Source organism: Thalassophryne amazonica, chromosome 12 (assembly GCF_902500255.1).
Source record: "Thalassophryne amazonica chromosome 12, fThaAma1.1, whole genome shotgun sequence".
Taxonomy (NCBI): domain Eukaryota; kingdom Metazoa; phylum Chordata; class Actinopteri; order Batrachoidiformes; family Batrachoididae; genus Thalassophryne; species Thalassophryne amazonica.
The window spans coordinates 42804947-42830440 of record NC_047114.1 but is presented as its reverse complement, the minus strand read 5'-3'; the positions used below and the strand labels follow the sequence as shown (position 1 = coordinate 42830440).

General features: G+C 40.9%; 2 protein-coding genes across 2 annotated transcripts in view; both read right to left on the bottom strand.

The window, feature by feature from the left end:
* The window catches only part of slc22a13a (solute carrier family 22 member 13a), a 28081-nt gene extending 23525 nt beyond the window's left edge, over positions 1–4556 (bottom strand). Inside the window, 3 exon segments of the mRNA XM_034184143.1 lie at positions 3765–3919; positions 3992–4095; positions 4167–4556. Of these exon segments, the coding sequence (XP_034040034.1) occupies positions 3765–3919; positions 3992–4095; positions 4167–4541 (634 nt within the window). The 5' untranslated portion in view covers positions 4542–4556.
* A 14786-nt stretch (positions 4557–19342) lies between these two features.
* The window catches only part of LOC117521225 (serine/threonine-protein kinase OSR1-like), a 35226-nt gene continuing 29074 nt past the window's right edge, over positions 19343–25494 (bottom strand). The window contains exons 14-17 of the mRNA XM_034182563.1: positions 22205–22310; positions 22045–22113; positions 21561–21625; positions 19343–20152 (exon numbers count right to left, since the gene is read on the bottom strand). Of these exons, the coding sequence (XP_034038454.1) occupies positions 20078–20152; positions 21561–21625; positions 22045–22113; positions 22205–22310 (315 nt within the window). The 3' untranslated portion in view covers positions 19343–20077. The remainder of the gene's footprint in view (positions 20153–21560; positions 21626–22044; positions 22114–22204; positions 22311–25494) is intronic.

The window sequence follows — 25494 nt, the reverse complement described above, 5'->3', positions numbered from 1 at the left end:
TTGTATAAAGTGAAAATATCAGATATATATTTTAGTTTTAAAGTAATGCACTAATTTTTAAGGTTTTAGTGTGCACATGCTGTGTCCAGGTTCATTATGGGTGATAGGGTAATCTCAGTACGTTCATGACAGGTGAAATGCATTGAGACACTCTGATCAGGCTCCACGGACAACAGCATTAAACTCTAGTGCCTAAAACTCTTGTGAATATATTCTCTGTGTTTATAGACGTTATTGTGTTTGCGTTTGTTAAATTCCACGCATCTTAAACGTAGCAAGTAGCAACACAGATTATCTGGAATTTTGTTTTGGCAAGTTTTTCAAGGTCTCTGCCAGTAGTGTCCATGGCAGTATTCAAACTGAAGCTGGGCAGACACTGTATGATATTTTTAATCACTGTACTCGGTTCCAGCTCAGCTGTATGACAGAACTGCACTGTGTAAAAGTCCAGAGCGCACGATTTATGTTCCCACACACATTGTACGTTCAAAAACCACACGTCGGACTCGTGTTTCCAGAAGCAAAACGTAAACAGAAGCTTTTTTTTCAAACTTAATTTCCAAAAACTCTCTATGGGAGACATCAAAGTTTAAAACAAAACAAAACAAAAAAACATTACAAGACAGGTCTACAGTGTTTGCACAGGCACAGTGTGAGAGTTTGGATGCTTGTAGTGCTTCAGCAGCGGGATACCCTCACGACGGCTGACCAGAATATCAAACAGGTTTGATTTTCATCTGACAATACGATTGGTGATCAGGAGGTGGACGTGAGATGTTAAACGCAGCTTGTTACTCCATGTATACTAAACGATGCAGGACGTGCGATTAACCTGAAACTGTGCGATCCAAAAAATTCTCGCACAAATGAAAAATCAGCTGAAAAAGGGCCAAATTTCGCACTGGCACCAGTAGATCATGGCAGTGTTCAATTTATTTTGGCACCAGTTATATCAGACGCTTATCTAATTACAACTTGGCTTTTTTTTTTTTTTTTTTTGAAAATGCCTTTTTTACAAATAAAAATTGGCATATTTTACAAAAGCACATTTATCTGTAAACACCAACACACGACACACCTCACATTAACGTGTTGGTTTACATAGAATGAGTCAACCAATCAGTATTTAGCCGAGGCACATTTTACCCAGAATGCCATCTGTCTGTGTTTGTTACAAAGCTTCAGAATTAGTGCATTGTTCAACATTAAAAGATAGATGTTATATCTTAACTTTGCACAAATGACAGAATTCACATTAATGGAGTTATTCTATCAGTATTCATTTTATTTATACACCAAACCATAACTCAGCACTGCTTTATTTTCTAAGACCTCGGCCTGACAGCAGCATTGTGTTTGAGTAGTGGGTGAGCTTCATAGCTCCTCTCAGCTTGCGTCTGTGCTGGAAGCCATGTAGTAAACTGAAGCTTCCAGCAGGGGGCAGGATGCTCAAAGACAGAAGTACTGACTCATTGTTTGGGTCTGTTGTCGCATTTAATGCTTCCAAAAGTGATCGTGGTGTTGAAACTCAAAATCAGCTTGTTAGTAGTTGCAAGTGTACCGGAAGCAATACTGGAATTTATCGGTTATCTGTAACTTCTGATACATTTTTGGGTGGTTTATCCTTTTAGCTTTATTGAAGATAACTTTTCAGTTATCTGATTATCTGTTATCAAAGTAAATTTTTTAGTTATCTGTGCCCACCATTGGTGGTAAAGTCTCTGACAGTGAATCAGAGCTTTTGAAAAACATGAGTTCACGTCCCGGGTGGTGTGTTTTTTCTTTTTTTATTATTCCACATAAGCGGTGCAATGTGGTGCCGCAGGTAATGGCTGGTTTTTATGTTTTTAATTTATTCCACATAAGCGGCGCAATGTGCTTCCACACATACCAGCTGGTTTTTATTTCTTTCACATAAGTGGCACAATGTGGTGCACCTGGCACTGTTCCTGCTCAATGTGCACGAACTCTCACATGCCTTTGTGCACGCCTGCCTGTCAGCGCGATGTTTCGTGTGCTAATTTCAAACTGTTTCGTGCTGTTTCGCTGTTTTCATCCAAAAGTGTCCAAGCTTTGCACCATGTATGAAGGGGCCATAATGAATGCCCATCTTATTTTTATGATGCCCTGGGTCTCAGATATATTGATACTGCTATTGAAAACAAGATTCCCTTAAACCGCCCCCATATCAAATGTGCAAAGTTGAAGCTCTGTTTTGAATCTATAGATAATGCTGAAAAGGACTCGACTGAAGAATTGGACCCTGGACCGTACGCTGGGGAGTTGAGATACCCGAAAGAAATCACCTCGTTCCACCTGATATACAAAGAATAGGGTTTACGATTAGGGTCCACATTAGTTGATCTCACTTTGTTGCAAAAGCTGTCACATGGTTACGATCAGGGATTCCTTAGAAATGTTTAGATATATTTAATCCTTTTGATACAATTTAATGTTTATTTTTGTCACCATATAGCCACACATTGCTAGAATTTTCACACTCTCTCTGTAGCATGGCCCGAGCAGAGGGTCACCCCTTTGAGTCTGGTCTGCTTGAGGTTTCTTCCTCAAATCATTCATTCATTCAAATCATCAGAGCTTGAGGTTTTTCCTCAAATCATTCATTCATTCAAATCATCAAAGGGAGTTTTCCTTGCCACTGTCGCCTGTGTGCGTGCTCTGGGGGTTGGTAAGGTTATACTTTACCTTTTTTGGTTGTGATTTGGCTCTAAATAAATGGTAATACATTGAAATTGAACTAACTGAAATTGAACTAAATGAAAATAAATTGAAATCTAACTACAGTAATTAAAAATCACACTAATTAAAATCGAACTAGCTAGGACTCACATAGGTTACATGTACTTTCAGGTGTTTTGTTGTTTTTATATTTTACTTGTAATTTTTTTTATTTATTTAACTTTTTCTTTATTTGTTTTTGTTTTGTTTTTGCAGCTCACTTTTATTTTTCTTATCTTCTATCTTCTTTAGTGACATGACTTAGGTCATGTCAACAGGGGGAGTTGTCAGAGTGTTCCATGGTGCATATCACAAAATGGCTGTCACACATCCAAAATAACTGCTTTTCAAAATGGCTGACGTACAGAATGTCATTGTATTTGTGGCACAACTTTCTGATTTTTTTTATAGCTGTCTAATTGATAAAACCAAAGTATTCACATCTATTTGGACAGCATGATGAATTTATTGTTTGGCATCGGCATACACAAACACTATAACATTTTTACATACTGCTTTGAATGTGACGTGAGCAGACACCCGCTAATACCCGCCTACTTTACTTTGCAGCCAATCGCATAGCTGCTGATTCACAACAGGCTAGGGACCGCCCACATGGGGCTGGCTGGAGGAACAAAAGTTAGTGTAGAAAGAAAATCTGGGCTTTTTGTTCCAGACGTAGCATGTCAGACCCCAGCACTGCAGATGAGTCTCTGTATCAGTGTAGAACTTTTTCAATACAGCATCTAAACTCTGAAGCCCGTTTCCTGTCCAATTCTTTTCGAGATCACTCACCACATAAAACAACCAAACACTGGTGCCATTGTACTTGCTCATGGGGTGGGTAAGGTTTAAATGTATACTCGTGGGTAGCCTTAGGGAAACCTGTGTTTCTTTCGGTGCTGTATGAATAAGCAGTATTGAACAAAGGAGCCTAAGCTGCTGGTTGGTTTTGGTGGTGGAGTACAGACACAAAAAATGCCCAATTATTTATGGACCTGACTGTAGATGTACAGCAATCATACCCAATACTGTTGCATTAATTCTGTATCCTCCAATTGCAGCTCCAACGATGAACTGTGCCACCATGTAAATATACACATTTGGAGACAAGCCAACGATTATGACGAATATAAATGTCACAACAGCTGTTAACTGTGTGGTTTTCCTGCGACCGTACCTGGAGTTTAAACAGACACTGTTAGAATCAACTGTTTGCACATGACCATACAGTTTTTAAAAAGGCACTTACGATTCAGCCAAAGGTCCAAAAATGAATGAACCACAAAGTAAACCAGTCATCATAGCCGTCTGAGAAAGTCCAATCATGTAAGATTTGTCACAGATGAGATCAAACTGCAAAGCAACATGACAAATCAGTGACGCAATTAACTTAATAAAAGCAAATTCAGTTAGGTCACACTTACATCAGTTACTACGGTTGCCTCGTATTGTGTATTGTAGTATTTCCATCCATTCTGGCAGCCGGTGGTCTCATTGAGTCCATATTGTCTGATGGCATTAATATCCCATTTCACAGGGACAAACATCCGACACCTGCTGAATGTCCCATCTTGCTCCCGGGGCACGGTCAGGTTCAACTGCTCATCTGTTGTCAAGTTAGGATCAGCACGGAGGATCCAGTTTGTGTTACAGTGTCTCTCTGGATCTGACTGGATAAAAAGAAAACTGGAAAAAAATATGGGCATTAAAAGGGTTGGAACACTTAGCCCAAAAGCAATAAGCTTCTGGAATAATCCAAAATCTCCTATGGCTGTTAGAATCTCTCCAAAACTGATCATTCTCTCACAGTAAATGTCCAGAAATGAGCTGTGGAGTCAATGGTGCAAATGAATGTTTAACAGCCTCTCTTTAGTCATTAATTTCATGTGGGCATGATCAGAGCTACATATAAACTTTGTTTGCCAATAGCTGACTTGTTAGTCAGCAGAGGATTACCTCTGCTGACTGACTGAGAATGGCAACCAGAATTTTGACTTTTTCAGATTGTGGTGGTGATGTGAATGCTACAGGAAAGATTAGTAGAAAACCCCAATCACCCCGTGTTAAAGACATTAAATCAAACGTCACCATCAAAAGTTAATAAAAACACTTTGACACTGGGACTGATATTAACACAATATTTTTTAAATAATAACTAGAGTGAGCACAAACCTCCACCAACACTAGTTTCCAATTCCACAAAATTTTACCTTGGAAAAAAATTTCTAAGTCAAAGTCCTGTTAGAAGTGACTCTTCGAGAGCTAAATTAGATGTGATCAAATGTCAGAAGCATGTATTTAGAGCATGACATGGGAGTGGATTTTCACTTCCGTCCCATCCCGCTCTCAGAAAAAAAAATCCCATCCTGTCCAATCCCAGACTGGAGTAAAAAAATAAATCCCATCCCGTCCCACTCCTGTAAAGATGACTCCCAATCCCTCCCGCGCCCACTCAAAATCAGTCCCACTCCCATCCCACTCCCGTATGTCTCGCGCCGTGATGATCAATCAGGGACTTGTGATGTGGAGATGTCTGGAGTTTGACTGAAGATGTGAACATGTCCTGTATCTGGTAGCAGCCTGTGAGCAGGACTTATGTCTCTTTTGTCCTTTATTTCACAATTATGAGAGAGTTTTTGGAGCAAGCAGAAGCACCACAGCAGGGCAGGGGCGTAGCACCAAATTGTGGGCCCTAGGTACTAGCCATATTGAAGCCCCCCCCCCCCCCCCACTGTTATGTTCTTTTTTATTAACACGAACACCAAATTTCTAATGCGTAGTCAAACCAGGTCTAAATCATGTATACCTTAGATCACACCTGGGAATCAGAACCCTTTTTAAAGTTGGGGGAGTAATATTGAGTTGGGGGGTCTGGGGGACCAAATTGCACCATTTTTCTAGAAAATGGTGCGATTTGGTCGATTTCTATTGACAAGATACTCTATCTCACTCACAGAGTTTAGGTAGCTACTCTGCTCTGTGTTGGTATATGGCATTGGAGAACATAAAGAAGGACTCATATCCTTAAACCTAGTTACAGCGCTTTCTGAAAGACTTCTAGTGTAATGAAACTTATTCCCCACTGCAGGGTAGTCCATCAGAGTAAATGTAAATGTTATTAAGAAATGATCAGACAGAAGGGGGTTTTCAGGGAATACTGTTAAGTCTTCTATTTCCATACCATAAGTCAGAACAAGATCTAAGATATGATTAAAGTGGTGGGTGGACTCATTTACATTTTGAGCAAAGCCAACTGAGTCTAATAATAGATTAAATGCAGTGTTGAGGCTGTCATTCTCAACATCTGTGTGGATGTTAAAATCACCCACTATAATTATCTTATCTGAGCTAAGCACTAAGTCAGACAAAAGGTCCGAAAATTCACAGAGAAACTCACAGTAACGACCAGGTGGACGATAGATAATAACAAATAAAACTGGTTTTTGGGACTTCCAATTTGGACGGACAAGACTAAGAGTCAAGCTTTCAAATGAATTAAAGCTCTGTCTGGGTTTTTGATTAATTAATAAGCTGGAATGGAAGATTGCTGCTAATCCTCCGCCCCGGCCCGTGCTACGAGCATTCTGACAGTTAGTGTGACTCGGGGGTGTTGACTCATTTAAACTAACATATTCATCCTGCTGTAACCAGGTTTCTGTAAGGCAGAATAAATCAATATGTTGATCAATTATTATATCATTTACTAACAGGGACTTAGAAGAGAGAGACCTAATTTTTAATAAACCACATTTAACTGTTTTAGTCTGTGGTGCAGTTGAAGGTGCTATATTATTTTTTCTTTTTGAATTTTTATGCTTAAATAGATTTTTGCTGGTTGTTGGTGGTCTGGGAGCAGGCACCGTCTCTACAGGGATGGGGTAATGAGGGGATGGCAGGGGGAGAGAAGCTGCAGAGAGGTGTGTAAGACTACAACTCTGCTTCCTGGTCCCAACCCTGGATAGTCACGGTTTGGAGGATTTAAGAAAATTGGCCAGATTTCTAGAAATGAGAGCTGCTCCATCCAAAGTGGGATGGATGCCGTCATTACAGCAAGAGTCCACTAAAGTATTTTAAAGGCCTGATGAAAGTGTAATATGTTATATTTAATAAGATATTTTCATGAAAAAAGACACAAATGTGCAGTTTACTGCATTTTATTTTTTTATTGTGTAAAAACACAGCTTAGATGTGGTTTGACCAAAACAGATTGTCATTCAACTTAATAAAACAGGGATGAAGTGGAGGTTTAAGAGTCACTAGGTGTTCACAGGAAACAGTTATTTCTATATTTATTTATGTTCTTTGTTAGTTGGTTTAATCTTTTCTGTTTTGTTTTATCAGATTCTTTTTGTCCGTTTCTCTAAAACTTTGTGTCATTATTAGTTATTATTACTATTATTGTTGTTGTTGTTTCTATTATTATTATTGATATATGAATAAAAATAAATGAATAAAATATTACAATTTGTAATACATTTGACTCTTTTACGACAACAAACGCTGAGCCATGAATTATTATAAAGGAAACAAATGTGCTGACAGCTGAAACAGCTTAATGCTAACTTCAGCATTGTAAACGCCATAGACATGCTAACGTGTTAGCACCGATCCCGTTTTTAAGTTATAAAATACATCTATCAACTGTTTCAGAAGACCATAACGGGTCAGATTAACATAAAAAGGTAAATGTTACTCACAGGCATATGCCCTTTAGGGTTTTAGTGGGGAAAAATTAAGATTAAGCGAAATAAAGGTGATGGTCTAGTGGTTAAGGTGTTGGGCTTGAGTCCAGAAGATCATGGGTTCAAATCCCCGCCTGACTGGAAAATCACTGAGGGCCCTTGGGCAAGGCCTTTAATCCCCTATTGCTCCCGGTGTGTAGTGAGCGCCTTGTATGGCAGCATCCAGACATCAGGGTGAATGTGAGGCATAATTGTAAAGCGCTTTGAGCGTCTGATGCAGATGGAAAAGCGCTATATAAATGCAGTCCATTTAATAAAACAAAGCACCAGATCGAAGCAGCACTTCGATCTGTGAATCACTGCTTCGATCTGCAAATCACTGCTTCGATTGGTTCAAGGTTCAAAGCAAAGCCGCGCTGCAGAAACAGTTTATTTATATGGATGAAACGAAACATTTGCGGTAAAACAAAGTTATTTAACAACTAATTGATGACTAAATTAGTTGACAACTATTTTAATAATCGATTAAATCAATTAGTTGTTTCAGCACTGCTAAACACCTCCTCTTTCTGTGAGATCCCGTTTGGGATGTGTGTGTGTGTGGGGGGGGGGAGTGCCGCCTGTGAGCCTGGACTAAACCATTGCAGGGGTGGAAGGGCCCTCAGAGATCTTTCAATATTATTGTTAGAGCAGAATTATGTTTTGCAACATTTATACATTCATTCTAATTATATTCATTTACAACATGAATTGTATGGACATTAATAAAATGCAATACAAAAATCTATTTAATGCCAGTTTTTTGTGGGCTCCCCCATGCTCTGGGCCCTGGGTACATAGTACCCTTTACCCCCCAAGTCCGACTCCTCTGCAGCGTGCGCGAGTGACTCGTCTATGGACATCCATCCATCCATCCATTTTCTTCCACTTTATCCGGAGTCGGGTCGCGGGGGCAGCAGCTCAAGCAAAGCTGCCCACACCTCCCGATCCACACACACCTCCCCCAGCTCCTCCGGGGGAACCCCAAGGCGTTCCCAAGCCAGCCGAGAGATGTAATCCCTCCAGCGTGTCCTGGGTCTTCCCCTGGGCCTCCTCCCAATGGGACGCACCCGGAACACCTCCCCAGCGAGGCGTCCAGGGGGCATCCGGAAAAGATGCCCGAGCCACCTCAACTGACTCCTTTCGATGTGGAGGAGCAGCTGCTCGACTCCGAGCTCCTCCCGAGTGAACAAGCTCCTCACCCTATCTCTAAGGGAGCGCCCAGCCACCCTGCGGAGGAAACACATCTCGGCCGCTTGTACCCGCAATCTCGTTCTTTCGGTCATGAGCCAAATCTCATGACCATAGGTGAGGATCAGAACGTAGATCGATCGGTAAATCGAGAGCTTTGCCCCCCTACTCAGCTCTCTCTTCACCACGATGGTCCGATACAGCGACCGCATCACTGCAGACGCTGCACCGATCCGTCTATCGATCTCACGCTCCATCCGTCCCTCACTCGTGAACAAGACCCCGAGATACTTAAACTCCTCCACTTGAGGCAAGCACCTTTTTCTGGTCGAGAACCACGGCCTCGGATTTGGAGGTGCTGTTCTTCATCCCGGACACCTCACACTCGGCTGCAAACCGCCCCAATGCACGCTGAAGGTCCTGATTTGACGAAGCCAACAGAACCACATCGTCCGCAAACAGCAGAGACCAGATTCTGTGGTTCCCAAACCAGACCCCCTCTACACCCTGGCTGCGCCTAGAAATTCTTTCCATAAAAATAATGAACAGAACCGGTGACACAGGGCAGCCCTGGCGGAGGCCAACATGCACTGGAAACAGGTTTGACTTACTACCGGCAATGTGAACCAAGCTCCTGCTGCGGTCGTACAGGGACCGGATAGCCCTTAGCAAAGGACCCCGGACCCCGTACTCCCGGAGCACTCCCCACAGGGTGCCCCGAGGGACACGGTCGAACGCCTTCTCCAGATCCACAAAACACATGTGGACTGGTTGGGCGAACTCCCATGAACCCTCGAGCACCCGATGGAGCGTGTAGAGCTGGTCCAGTGTGCTGCGACCAGGAGAAAACCACACTGCTCCTCCTGAATCCGAGGTTCGACCATCTCCAGTACTCTGGAGTAGACCTTACCGGGGAGGCTGAGGAGTGTGATCAGCCAAGACAGTCCCACAACATCCAGAGACTTAAGGTACTCAGGACGGATTTCATCCACCCCAGGAGTCTTGCCACCGAGGAGCTTTCTAACCACCTCGGTGACTTCTGTCTGGGTAATGGATGAGTCCGCCTCTGGGTCCTCAGTCTCTGCTTCCTCTTCGGAAGACGTGATGATGGGATTGAGGAGATCCTTGAAGTCCACTTCCACTGCCCAACAACATCCCCAGTCAGGGTCAACAGCTCCCCACCCGCACCGTAAACAGTGCCGGTGGAGAGCTGCTTCCGCCTCCTGAGGCATCGGATGGTTTGCCAGAATCTCTTCGAGGCCAACCAATAGTCCTCCTCCATAGCCTCCCCGAACTCCTCCCAGACCCGAGTTTTTGCCTCTGCGACCGCACGGGCTGCAGCACGCTTGGTCTGCCGGTACCTGTCAGCTGCCTCTGGGGTCCCACCTACCAACAAAGATAAGTAGGACTCCTTCTTCAGCTTGACGGCATCCCTTACTTCCGGTGTCCACCACCGGGTTCGGGGATTGCCGCCGCGACAGGCACCAGAGACCTTGCGACCACAGCTGCAAGCGGCTGCATCAACAATGGAGGTGGAGAACATGGTCCACTCGGACTCCATGTCTCCAACCTCCCCTGGGATCTGGGAGAAGCTCTCCCGGACGTGGGAGTTGAAGACCTCCCTGACAGAGGGTTCCGCCAGTCGTTCCCAGCAGACCCTCATGATACGTTTGGGCCTGCCAGGTTTGTCCGGCTTCCTCCCCTCCCAGCGGATCCAACTCACCACCAGGTGGTGATCGGTCGACAGCTCTGCCCCTCTCTTTACTCAAGTGTCCGAGACATGTGGCCGAAGGTCAGATGATACGACTACAAAGTCGATCATCGACCTACGGCTCAGGGTGTCCTGGTGCCACGTGCACTTATGGACACCCTTGTGCTCGAACATGGTGTTCGTGATGGACAAACTGTGACTAGCACAGAAGTCCAACAACTGAACACCACTCGGGTTCAGATCGGGGAGGCCGTGCTTCCCGATCACCCCCCATCCAGGTCTCACTGTCGCCGCCTACGTGGGCGTTGAAATCCCCCAGGAGAACAATGGAGTCCCCAGTCGGAGTGCTATCTAGTACCCCTCCCAGGGACTCCAGGAAGGTTGGGTACTCTGCACTGCCGCTCGGCCCGTAGGCCGAGACAACAGTGAGAGACCTGTCCCCGACCCGATGGCGTAGGGATGCAACCCTCTCGTTCACCGGAGTGAACTCCAACACATGGCGACTGAGCTGGGGAGCAATAAGCAATGCAACCCTAGCTCTCCGCCTCTCCCCGTGGGCAGTGCCAGAAAAATGAAGCATCCAGCCCCTCTCCAGGAGTTGGGCACCAGAGCCCAAGCTGTGCGTGGAGGTGAGCCCGACTATCTCTAGTCGGTATCTCTCAACCTCCCGCACAAGCTCAGGCTCCTTGCCCCCCAGCGAGGTGACATTCCACATCCCAACAGCCAGGGGCTGTGAGCATGGACCGGGGCGCCGGGCCACCCACCCTCGACCGCCATCCAATCCTCTCTGCACCTGACCCCCATGGCCCCCTCTGCAGGTGGTGAACCCACAGGAGGGCGGGCCCACGTTGCTCCTTCGGGCTGAGCCCGGCCGGGCCCCATGGGCTAAGGCCCGACCACCAGGTGCTCGCGCGCGAGCCCCAACCCCAGGCCTGGCTCCAGGGTGGGACCCCGGCTCCGCCATACTGGGCGATGTCTCGGTCCTTGATCTTTCACTGGTCATGGAGGTCCTGAGCTGCCCTTAGTCTGACCCGTCACCTAGGACCTGTTTGCCTTGGGAGACCCTACAGGGAGCACAAAGCCCCCCGACATCATAGCTTCTAGGATCATCCGGGTACGCAAACTCCCCCACCACGATAAGGTGGCAGCTAGAGGGGGAGCTGTCGTCTATGGACAATATTTTATTAATTAACTACACAGATGTATAATAAAACAAATGGTGACTGGTTTCTAAACACAATTATGACAGAGTTTTTTGGGAAAGAGCGAGGAGCAGCAAGCAGCTGAGTTTTTTTTTACGTGCACGCGCGAGCGAGCTTGTCTGTGGAGAATATTTTATTAATTAACTACACAGTTGTATAATAAAACAAATGGTGTCTGGTTTATAAACACAATTATGACAGAGTTTTGGGGGGAGAGCAAGCAACAATACCACAGCAGACAGCAGAGTTTCTTTTTTTTATTATTATTATTGTTTACGTGCGCGCGCGTGAACGGGACAGTTGGTCCTCAAACTGCGCCTGCAGAGGTGGAAGGACCGCTGAAAGCGGCCGTCATCCAGACGCAACTCCTGAAGCAAATAATGATACTGATAATGAGCTTTCCACAACAACTCGCTCCATGTGATCAACATCCGTCATGTTAACTCAACTGACAACCGGAGCCGGCGAGCGGAATGGAAGCTCCTCCTATTTGATGACGCACCGGGGTGAATTTTTGCAGCAAAAGCAGAGCGACACACCGGGTGAAGGAGGCGCGTCCGTTGCCACGCGACCCCCGCAAATTTGTAGCGTCTGATCGCGGTGTGAACGTGTTTTGATTGTTTTAAATAGATGAAAATCATCATCTATTTTTGGCAATCCCGCTCCTGCCCACTCCCGTTCATTTTTATTCCCGTCCCATCCCAATCACGTGATTGATAAAATTTTGACTCCCATCCCGCGGGAATCACGTGACCCACGGGAATTCCCGAAAAATGTCATCCTCTACATGTATTTAGTTTATGCACTTGAATGAAAGTTTTTTTGTGTGTGTGTGTGGTATTGTCAGGTTTTTTCCCAATGTTTTCGGTTTCTGAATTCTTTTTCAGATAATTTTCACAGAACATTTATCTCTGCTATGCACAATTTGTTATTGCTTTATTGCACTTGTTTTCCGACTGATAACTGGAAGATAGAAAAACAGGCATAAAATTGGAATCTCCATCCAATTTTGGTGGTGTAGGTAAATCCATAACAGAAAAATGAGAGTGATTGAGGCACTTTTGATTGAGATATAATGCAAAATGTACACCAAATGAGCTTTTCAATATAAGATAAGATAAACTTTATTGTCCCTCTCGGGGACATTTGTCTTGGGACAGGAAGCTGCGACATACAACAAAACAGGCATGGAAGACAACAAAGACAACAAGGACAACAATATAAAATATAAATATATTAAAGTCAAATGTCCACAAATTTCACAGTCTGGATCAGATCTGGATCAAACTGTCAGGTGATAGTGAGTTCCAGTCTGCACCTCACTTTCAAATATGAGAGTGATTGGTGCACGTTTGACTAAGACATAATGTACGTAAAATCTATACTATAATAGCAAGTGGCCTCTGTATACGTGTGTATGGCTTTGATCATGCACAAACTGGGGACAGCTGACATTTGGTGTTTGGTATGCTTATGCATTTTGAGTCAAGGATGAATGCTGCAAAAACAGAAAGTTGATACAAGAAATATTTTTAGAGGAATTAGCAATTTTAGCCTACCAATAAACAATAGACGTTGTGCTACAATGCACCATGGGAGTTTAGGGTTTCAAATGTTGTTATTGTGGTTCATGTTAGTTTGTAGTTCAATTGATTTAGTCAGTTTTGATTAGTATTATTTTGCTGTCACCATGAGTGGGTTAAGTATTATGTTGGCACCATAAGTAAAATGTGTAGTGTTTTAATGTCTTCTGTCACCATCTGTTTGTCAAACTAAATGCACCTGGGTACAGCAGAATGCAGAAGGGACAGCCGTAAGTGTGTGCATGCAGTTTTAATCACACACAAACTGAGGAGAGCTGACATTTTTCACTTGGGTCAAGGAATGACAGTGTCAAAATTGAAAGTTGAGAGGACTAATATTTTTAGAGAAGCTACATATATTAGCTAACAATGGACACTGATATTTACATTCTGAACTCACATGCCAATCCATCAGGGGGCAGTAAATCATCTATATTAAAAGTGTGAGTGTGTGATTTTATTTAGTAAAGTCAATGTCAGTGCATAATATAATTCTAAATACATTAAAAATACATGGATGACACAAGAAAGTGAAAAAAACTTATTTCCATTGTGGTCCATTTAAAAATCAAATGACAAAATAGAAGTAAAAATAAAATAATAATACGAGCGAAGCACTGCACAGTGGCACAAAGCTCACTCATGGTACAGGGAGTCCCAAACAGGAACTGCCAAATTTTGAGTCCACAGTGAAACAGGACATAAACATTTCCTGGATTCCACAAGATCTCGTGGGCATTCAGTGGCAAACAGGAAGTGCCAAATTTTGAGTCCACAGTGAAACAGGAAATATAAAATGTCAACCATTTCCTGGATTCCACAAGCTGAGATCTTGTGGGATCTCGCGGTAATTCGGTGGCAAGTTGGGACTGAAACAGGAAGTGCCACATTTTGAGTCCACAGTGAAACAGGAAATGTCAAATGTTGAACACTTCCTGGCATGGGCAGAACTCAAGCAGAAGCCAAGGTTGCACTGGACTCCCCTGAAATCTGATTGGACACAGATGATTGACATGTCACGGCACCGCACGTCTGGTTGAAAAGAGCTGCATTTTGAAATCAGTGGCACATATTGACTGCCATGTCACCTCCTGTACATTAGCTGGTGCTGTGTAGCACAAAAAGTTCTAATCCACCTTAGCAGAAGAAGCAAAATGTTTGACTCAGAATTGAACTGAACACATTGTTTGAACCATGGACTAATAATGACACCAAAGTTATACTGGTGAGTAAACAACTGCATTTTATGCCAGAAATGAGGTCCAGAAAGAAAATTCAGTATTTCTTCATAATTGATGTAAATAAAGTCCAAGACATATTCAGTGACTTAGAAATGTTCATGTATTCATCCCCTGACTTGTCTAAAGAAAACTGGCAATAAAACTGATTATTATTTACAGGTATTATACCAAAGCGTAGCATTACTTATGTAACCCATCATCTTGGCTTTTATATTTTTAATTAATTTATATCAAGTTTTAGACATTTGCTTTCAGTTTAAGGAAGATAATTTTAAAAATGTATATTTTTTGTATTTCTTGTATTTGAAATGGCATAAACAAATTAAAATGTGTGAAATACCAAGTGTTCCAAAAACTCTTGGAGGGCACTGTATCCTAACCTTATGAGTGCAGTATTATTACTGTATTGTTTAAGAATGCTTATTTTTCACTGTCGCTGCACTTTGTGTGAAAATATAGTCATATTGTATCATGTCATATCAATATATTTGGCTTCAATATTGAGATACGATCATTTGGCCATATTGTGCAATCCTCCTGTCAACTAGCTGAAATGTTTGAATATTAATTTACATCTACATAAACAAAGATGCTTAAAGTGGCAGGGGGTTAAGAGGGCTGTAGTTTGGGGAGTCTGGTGGGCTAAGCCCCTAGAAGCTGAAGGTTTTTAGCCATGCAAATGCTTCCCAGAAGTATTTACTGGAAAAAGGACCTAAATGAGATGGTGAGATGCTGAAGTGCTTTGCTTGCTCATGTCCGCGACATATACATATTAAAACATAATAGTGTGTATATGATAACAAGGACATAAACAATTTATAAATATGTTAAGACTGTAAACTAACATTAAAATGCCAATCAGAATATGAATCACAGTTAAAAAAAAAAGTTATATGAAAAATTGTGGGCTTCAGGCTGTTCACAAACAGTGGTGGCGCCAAGGGGGGTGGGCCTTAAACGCCCCTCCCCCAATAATGAGCCATGCCCCCCTCAGCCCCCAATAATTCTGCCAATAATGTGACTAGTGACTGACATATTTGTGAATCTCAACTGCAGTTTTGCGCTGAGAATGTCTTAATATTGCATAACTGAGCAAAGTGATGAATGTGTGTGTTCAGTGATCCACCAATGCTGAATCACCCTTCACAAACAGAATTTTCAGTTTTGCAAATAAACATTTATTTGTAAAAACCCACAAAGTTACAAATCAGAAATTTGTGTTTGTGGATCACAAAGCACGTGTACAAATCAAAGGATATTTGTAAATCGCCCTCTGTGCATTTGCAAGTATTAAGACAAATTTAACTCCATACTCCAAAAATTTATGTTTCCTATATATTTATTACAGCCACTCTTAAAACTTCACATCTTTATAATTTTATTACTGGTAAATTTTAGAATTGATTTAGATGAGATATACTTATCTCACAGGAATATATCAGTTATCTGGGAACTACTTTTTACGCAGGAATTCATCAAGCACGTCGGCCACAGCCGTGCACTAACACAGAATATACAGAAGCTGTATATCGTCGTTCGACAATCATTCTAAGTGATGTGTGTATGCATTGATAACACATTTTAGAGGAGCACGGGTGACTAAAACATATATCTTGGTATTTATAAAGCAATTTACTATATATTGTTCATTTCGACGACATTTTGTGGAGACCCTCCAACTTTTACCCCCCAGCTCCCCCAACAAAAATTTCCTGGCGCGCCACTGTTCACAAAGAAATGGGTGAAAACAACTCCTCCAACAAATAATCTGCAATAGACTGACATCCTGTCCAGGGTGAAGTATGCCTCTCACCCAGGGACTGCTGGGATAAGCTCCAGTAGGCCCCAGCCAAGTGACCTTTAACAAGTGGTATAGAAAATGAATGAATAAAAAACACCCAGTTCCATCTTGTGATTTTATTCAATTGTTAAAAGCCAGTTGCATGTGTTGACATATTCCAGTATTTTGTGGAGAGATGTTGTAGATGCGACATGAAACACCAGCACATTGTATATTTTTATGATCGAGCACTTTCATAAAAAATCCCTTGTCAATCATATAATTAAAATAACCCAAATAATGGTGAATTCTTGAAGACACAGACTGATGATTTTAAAGTAAACAAAGAAAAAGAAACTTTGAAGCTACTTGGCTTTTAGGCTATGTTCACATTACCTGCTTAAAGTAACCTGAATGTGACCTTTTCAGCAAGAGGTGCTTTTGGAAAGCCTAAAAACAAACAAAAAAAGAAATAAAAAATAAAAATGAGGGGGGGAGGGATTTACATCGTTGTAGTTGTAATATTTGATATGACTATTCTTCAGGAGAAAAAAAACCCCTCCCATTATTCAGTGGTGGGTGCAGTTCAGGTAATCAGCAAAAAAATAACTTTTTAAACTTTTCAGCTTATTTTTAAAAACATTAGCTGAAAAATTAGCTTCCACTAATGTTAGCTGACCACAAATTAGTGGGACTAACATTTCCTTGAATGAAGTTTAACGGTCAAATACATACATTCCTGTTTGAGCTTGTACATCAATAAGCAAAACAGGCATCTCACAACGGCAGCAAGCGTCAGCTCAAAGAGATAAGGAACAGGTCAAGCAAGAATAAATACATTAGATTAAAATTTTCCCTGCCCATTTTTATTTCTTTATACTTTCTGTTGTGTGAATAACCTATGTGGATTGGAAACTGTTTAATTTCATTCATTTAGTCACATTTTTCTTGATCAACTAATTTCAGCATGCAAAACTTTTTTTTTCTTTTGTAACAAAAAAAAAAAAAGTAAACTGTTAATAATGTTTGGAGTGTCTTAAGTTTAAATGTAACCTGTCAGTGATGTAATCTATTAATTAATGGTCATAATTATGAAATGGGTCAGTGGTATGTGACAAGTTAAAGAAATGCAATCTGTTAAATAATGTTGACTATGATGCTGTATATTGAAAGATTGTATTGTTAAAAGGGGCAGAAATCATAAGACTTGTTCTTCTTTCTGCTCCTTTTCATTCTGGTATTGTGGTGCTTTTGTTTTTTGCTTTTCTGTTTTTCTTTTAAATGAATGAAATAAATATTAAAAAAAAAAAAATTTCACATGTGCATGGGGAAGCTTCTGTTCAAACAAAAATAGAGAAATTCAACTGAGCCACATTCAAAGAAATAATGAGAGATGGCTGAGTGGGTGGAACACAACCCAAAATTATACCCTGAACATGAAGCAGAGGGAAGTTGCCCCCAAACAACAGACAGGGTTACTGAACGTGTCTGTTTTTTTTTAAAATAGGTGCTCAAATTGGTGTCATGCACAGGTCACTCAAAATCATGACTGCGACTTGTACAGATCCAGGAGAGTAAGGATTCAAATCGTGCAAATACACGTCATCAGATAAGGACTTGAATCACCAACATGCACACATACAGTTAATCATACAAGTTGTGACACGTCACTTGAGGAATACCGTTTTTCCAAGTTTGTCCAAAAAAAAAAAAAAAGTTTTAATAAGGAAAAAAAAAACTTCCTATCATAGCATCAACGCACAGTGTGATTGCAAGCCCTGTGCATCTCCAAAGGGTGCCTGCTAATGTGTCAATAAGGTTGAACAAATCAAATTAAATTGACTGAGCCATTTGTGCATGATTAATGACAAGAATAATAAATGAAAACACTACAAAACAAATCTAAAGCCATGTGCGCTGGAGAAAAATGAGTCACCAGTCGAGTGCAGCCGCTCACCTTGATCATCATTGACAAGCAAAATATTCCTTTAATCTGAAAAGCGTTTGTTCCTACAGTCGATGCATCCATGTCAGTACATACAAACCTGATGTGTAACATGATACATACATATACAACATCTTTACATACACCATTTACATCAGTACCTGAAGTCAGAGGTACTACCCAGCTCGTGCACTGTGGTACGACACAAGCTAACACGTGCACCAGGAATGACCAACAGCGATTTGGTGGCAACAGTCAAAGAAGCTTGTCACATGAAAAACAACTCAACAGGCTTTAGGAGGATTTTGGACCTCATTTCACTTTTGGTAAAACTTTTTTTTGAGTATATGCACAGTTCCATTAATGTAAGCCTGGAACATGAACATGAGCATTCAGGATTCTTTTCAGTTGTATACTAATCATACCAGCAAGAGCAAAGAAAAAGTATTCTGGCAGTCGATCAATCAGGTCAATGATTAAACGAAAAAGTCAGACTGATTGCTGCCTGTTTAATGCAACTACCTTCTCTTTTTGAGAAGTCTAACTTCTATAGATTTGGGTTTTGCTTTTTTTAATGTTGAAAATCAGATTTACACCCCCACCTTCTAACATTTCAGAAACTAAAATTACTAACCAATGATACAGATTATTCCTAAATTAATCACTAACTGCAAGCCATAACTCACAAGCTCACCTGGAGTATAGAAAGAAAATCATTACCTTTGTCCTTTTTTAATTTTTAACATTAAACTAAAAATTTCTGACAAGTTTCCAAAAGTTGCCCCTTTTGCTTTTCAAGCATCTATAAATTTATTGTGGTACAAGCACAAAAAACAGCTTCTAATCCACCCCAGAGAAATACAAGCAAACACATTCAGGATTGCATAGTACAAAAATACTAGGCAGGTGTTAAAGTACCTAGATGGGCACTCATTAGAACACAACCCTTTCTGAAATGTCTGTTATATATATATTTACTTTAAAAAAAAAAAAAAAAAAAAAAAAGATCTGCCCCTTAATATCAGCCCCAAAATGTAATAGTGTCTAATCAATTCCCAACCAAACATTTGAACTAGTTGTTTTGGTCCCCCTACTAAATAAGAAACGCATTTAAAAAAAACAAAAACAAAAACACCTCTTTAGCGGATGTAATAATGTTGTATTTGAAATCAGGAAAAAAAAAACCTTTGCCCATGTTTTGTGTGGTAACCAGAAAGAGCTGTGTATTTTATCTATTTGATCTTAGAACATAAAATCTTTGGTTACATCTGAAGAAAACCACTGCATTCCGACACTGTGAAAGAATTCATCACATTGCTTAAGCAGCTTCACAGAGGAATTTTGTGAAGTTTTTTTTTTTTTTTTTAGTTTTTCTAAACTTAATTGACAGATAACTAAGCTAAATCTATGATGCAATGTGTTATTTGGCTCAATTTAAGAGGGACCTTATCTTATTTCTGAAATATACAACGAAAACAACCAATATTCCCCAATGGAATGGACTTAAAGTTTACACTGATAAAATTATTCCTAAGGCTGAAACTTTCAACTCAGTGTAGCATGAAGCACCACAAACAGGTGGCATGACACTTATGAGTTCTGTGGCACAGTTGATTTAAAAAGGAAAAAAAATAAGGGAAAAAAAAAAAAGGCAATCATCAGTCCTAGCAACAGATGGTCTGGATAGTGCTCGTGAATGCAGAGAAAGAAAAAGTTGATGAGTTGATGTCGTTGATTGCATCACTTTTGTTTATGAGTGCACTGTAAACATGTCAAATGTGATTCCTGTTTTGAGCGGAGCCCCTCCTCAGTGCAGCCGCACACATGCATCCTGCAGTAGCGTCGCACTCCTGCCAGCTTCATGTCTCCTCGTCCTCGCTTTGGCAGCAGTGCTTTCTTGCCAATAACGCAGCTGTGCAAAATCGTTTCTTGCAGTCCTTGTTGCACACTCAAAACTTGATTTAACTTATGCTGAGCTGTGCGAATCCAATCAGCTTAATATCATCAGGAATTTCAGACTCCTCCACACCAGACGCCTAAAAAAAAAAACCACAAAAGAGAATGGCAGGTCAACAGAACTTTAACCTCAAATAAATGAAATCACTCCACAATAATTTAACAACAAAATCTAAACAACAGAAGAGGTCCTCATCTCAGTACGCACATGCACCACGTCACTGCTACAAGCATTTGGGGGAGTGGGGAATCTCTTCCCGACAACAATGAGACAACAGCTGGCAGGCTTCAGTCAGTTTTTAATGATACATTTTGTGTAATTTACACTGTGATAGCAATCTCAACGTGTTAAAATGAGAATCTGTGCTTGTACAAGTTGCCATAATAGTGACTACTGGATAAATATACAAGTATTTTCAGAAAGCCTCTGTGATCAGCATGGGTGCACGTTTGCTAACAAGGACTGTGACACTAGATAGTTCACTCCCTGTGACCTTCACCCCTAAAATAAACTGCGGGTAAACTGGCTGTTCCTAAAGAATATAAGAGAATTTAAAAACAGCTTTTCTTACGTCCTTGCTGGATGTAATAAAGTCATCAGCGTTTATTTACTTGGCTGTCTGTTAGCAAGATTATGTCAAAACTACTGCACAAATTTTGAGAAAACTTTCACCACAGATACATATTAGGCCATGGAACAACCCATTATATTTTAGAGGTGATCTGGATCCGAATTCTGGATCAAGTTTCACTTTATATAGGCTTTGAAGGATTACTGTTAGCAGGACTGCGTCAAAACCACCAGATTTTGACAAAATTTTCAACACAGATACATATTAGGCCATGGAAGAATCCATTAAATTTTGGAGGTAATATGCATCCGGATTCTGGATCAAGTTTCACTTTATATAAGCTTTGAAGTACATCAAAACTACTTCATGGACTCTCATGAAATTTTCACCACAGAGAGATATTAGGGCATGGAAGACTCCGCTGAATTTTGAAGGTGATCCGGATGGGTGGACTTCAGTAATCTCTGACTGCTCTTGTTTATGTATGTATTTTAAAGCACAAAATAGGCGTTCATGTTAAGTGCTGGAGTGTTACATAAGACACACAGTATCGCATTATTTTAGATCACGAAACAAATTTAAAAAGTGATTAACAGACCTGTTCGATATTTTACTATGTGGTTATCAGTTGTAATCGGATAGCTCACCGGCACAAAGATGCCAGCACATATTTTCAGTTAGACGTCAAAGGCTAAACCTGTTAAATGACGCAGCTGAAAAATAAGCCATATTTAAGATAGCAGCACTGTAACAAATGTGATGTGTGCGCAAGATGAGAAATTAATTTTCTGCTTGCAGACTGGCAGTGTATCATTTTCTGGGGGGAAAAAAGTAAGTGCTTAGCTGAGATGTGGATCTCATCTATAAATGAAAGCATTTTATGTAATACAGTATAAATAATCCAGGCTGCACTCACCAGTTTAAAGGTCACATTTTTGTTGCTATGAGGTTCATCAACAATCTTTTGCAAATTGGCAGCAACTAAACAGGACCAGACAAGTATTTGTTAATGATCAGACTTGTGTTACAACTGATGTTATGAATATCACATGCATCCATTTAAAAGGTGACAGGCAGTGAACACCACCATAACAGACTAAATCACTATCTCCGGCAATGTTTTCACCGCAACATAGAAAAGGTCAATGCAAAATGTGATTGAAAAGTTGCTTTAGGACATGATTTTGGACAGGACAGATGAAATTCATGGAAATGGATGATACAAGGATGAGTTTCAGTGATGGACAGTGGTGAATTTAAAAGCATTTCTGAAGAAACAAGGAAAAGAAAAGAGGAGTTGGTGGCATGAGTGTTCAAAAAATGAACATGTACCAGGGTAAACTGGCTAGTTACTGTATAAACCATTTTTTAGAAGCAGCTGCCTGATACCGGTTTCTTACCAATGACTAAGTCCCTCCCATCAACCAAACCTGCTGAGACCAACTCCTGAGACACTCCGTCAGCAGAATCTGAGAAGGGAATTGCAGGTAAAATGTCAAACAAAGACATAAGACTGCAGCGTTTCAGCAAGAGGAACAAAATATAGTTGAGGCGTCCTACCTCTGCCGGGCATGAACTCAAATCGGATGTCATTTAGTTCCTTCTTGAGATTCCTGAGCCTCAAAACAAGGCTGATGGGAACACTGGCATTATCTGCTGATGGATTCTGCAACAGTACAAAAACAATGTTGATATTGTATAAAACTACTTAAGCCCTGGGCCCACCAAATAATGAGCCACATGGCATGTTTCTTTGGTACAAGTCCAGTTATTCAACAAATGTGAAAGAATAGTGGCTCTTAAAGGCAGAATATTCGGCTAACGAGGTTCATCTCTGAGTGTGGTGCGAATTTCAAGAAGTTCAAAATTTAGCAACAACAGCGTGGGGCAGTTTGTGTACTTACTATGAGGACAAAGAAGGATTTTAGAGGCATGTTTGTGGTGATGACGAGGCTGTTAAAAGCCCATTATCTGAGCACCTGGCGGCTACAAGGACAGGACAGGCTATTTTGGCTCAGCCCTCTCGTGCACTTCATCGTGACAATCCCACCTGATTTCTGTGCTGGACGCTGTACATAAAATAATTATTTCGCAGTGGATTAATATTTTCTGTCAGAGTTTGGCTGATGAAAACACCTCTAATTGCTTCTGGAATCACAGAGGACCGTTTCATTTGGATTTTTTTTTTCCTCTCATGCGCCGAGGTGGAGAACATATTTGGAACATCCTAAAAGGTAATTATTTGTAATGTTTATATTGTAATAGATTGGTAAAACCATGGATGCTTAGGATGAAAAAAAAAAAAAGAAAAAGACAGCAATCCAAAGTCTTGGTAAATTAAAAGACAGCAAGCATTCGCAGCAAAGCCATGAAACCAAACCGCCAAAGGTGGTCAGTAAAGGGGGGGGGGGGTCTGGGGAGGCATGCCCCCCCCCCCCCCATGAAATTTTAAGAATTTAAGTGCCCTGTGGTGCATTTTGGTGCATTATTTGGATTAAATTTGGACTTGAAACAGCTGTTAAATTTCTCTTGTGATCTCATGCAGTATGGCATGTTGTGCCATCCTGTAGGAGTATATACAGAATATAACAACACAATAATTTACAAATATAGCTAACTCATGCAAAAACCTTTATTGATTTAGTTTGTTTTTGATTGGGCTCAAAGACTAGGCAATTAAAATCTCAACATTCAAAGAACTAGTTAACTTCATAATGCTTTCAGACTAGAGACTAGATAATTGCTTTCAGACTCAAAGATACATAATACTGATGAGATTCTGCTTAGGATCAATTCACTTTTGTATGCCATCACAGATGACATTACCATGTATACATACTATTATAGTAAATACATATACAGTCAGCCTATTTGTCTGCTCTGAACACTGACATGGCATCTAATCAGTCATTCTATACCTAGAGTGTCACATTTTCTTCTTACAGAACTACATAAACACATCAACCAATGTTCCACATCCTACTTTAAGTCAAGCCTTAAAGCCTATTTTTATTCTCTTTCTTATGAATAGTTTTTACTTTTTATCTGTTTTATTCTTTTACTTATGTTTTTAATTATGTATTTGAATTTTTTTTTATTATTATTTATTTACTGTAATTTTTTGTGTTGAACTGTTCTATGTGAGGTGCCTTGAAATGGCTTTTGATGTGATTTGGTGCTTTATAAGCCGATTAAATTGAAATTAAACAATTTTATTGAGTCAAATAAATAAATAAATATGAAATTTGTCACTGGATCCTTAAACTTTGGACATAATAAACTGTACATGGTGGATCCTTGACCTCTGGACATAAATAGAAATAAACAAAATCTGTAGTTTTTGTCAAAAGCATTTCCTTTCAGACATTTTGGCATGAATGTCTTTCCATATATCTGAGCTGAGCTCTTACAGCTGGCTGTGCTGTATGTCAGCATCAGTTTAATTCATAAAGAACACAGGACGTCTCATTTTGGGAAGGAAAAAAAAAAAAAAAAAAAAAAAACGTTTTAGTCGATTGTAGTTTATTTTCTGTATTACAGCGTTTGGAAAGAGGTGTCATTTTATTTAAAGCGGCAATTTTGTGTCAACGGAACAGAAGACGATTCTCGTTTCTTGACTACAACATGACAAGAGTCCCAGTTAGTGACTTTAATCCACACAAAAGCGACTCACGATATTTTAATGACTTTTAGAAGCGGTTAAGAAGCGGACTTACCACTTCTGAAGAGCAGCGACTCAAAGAACCACAAGCCAGTGGTTCGAAGCATTGCTTCAATGGCTCACGCATCAAAGTGGAGTCACGCTGCAGAAACGGTTGATTACAGAGCCGCTGCAGACCAAACCCTGAATAGCCGTAAGACTTTATCCGTACGTCCATATGACTCTGAAACTCGGAAAAATCCGTATAATTTACGGACAATCCGTATAGGTTGACATGTATGGATTTGAGGAAATAAGAATTGTTTTGCTAGTTCTTTTAGATGGTGAGATTTTGCAAAAAGACGGAAATCCATCCAAAGACGGCGAATAAGCATCCATGTAAAACAGGTGCATGTTCATTCCTTCTGTATAAGCAGCTGAAAAGGTGTGTCTATAACAGATTTAACATCTTGTTATAATGGATCAGATGAGCTCCGCTCTGTGCGCACTGGCACAATGATTCGCACTCAAGATGAGCATTTACGCAGAACGCCAGTGGGAAAAAGAGCCAATTTGCAGACATTAATGGACAAACACAAAGTTAAAAGTTGGATCACCGGTGACAAAATGACTATAAAGCTGCGGAAGAAATAAAGCTAGCGAGAAAAAGTGCAGAGGCGACTGTCCACTTAATTTTTGTTTTTGTTTTGTTTTTTTGGGGGGGGGGGGGGGGGGTCCACAAGTGCAGGTGTAAAGTGGCCACCTCATTGTGGTGTCTTGTTTTTGGTCACAGAGAAACCTTTCCACAGTAGTTCTTTTTCCTTCAACATTTTTTCAACCTTGCACTGGGCACACACGCAGACTGCTGAATTAATGACTCTGGAACACAGGTGAACTGCAGCCTGACGCACAGATGTGCACACCGGCTGGACTGTGCAGGAGTGTCTTTTTTTTTTGGACTGTGTTAAAAATGTGACATCTTGAATGGATGCTGTGAATTGAAAACCCACACTTTAAAAGGGACCATGTGTGGGAGGGCTGGACCAAGACCCATACCTAAACGTGCATCACGTTACATGGTACTACATGGATCATATGCAGCCACACGGGGCTGGACGGGGCTCAAATGACAGGTCAGTTGTGGCTCATTAGAGGCTGATAACTGGCACATGCGAGGTACAGAGAGGCACATAAAAGCTTCTTTGTAGCG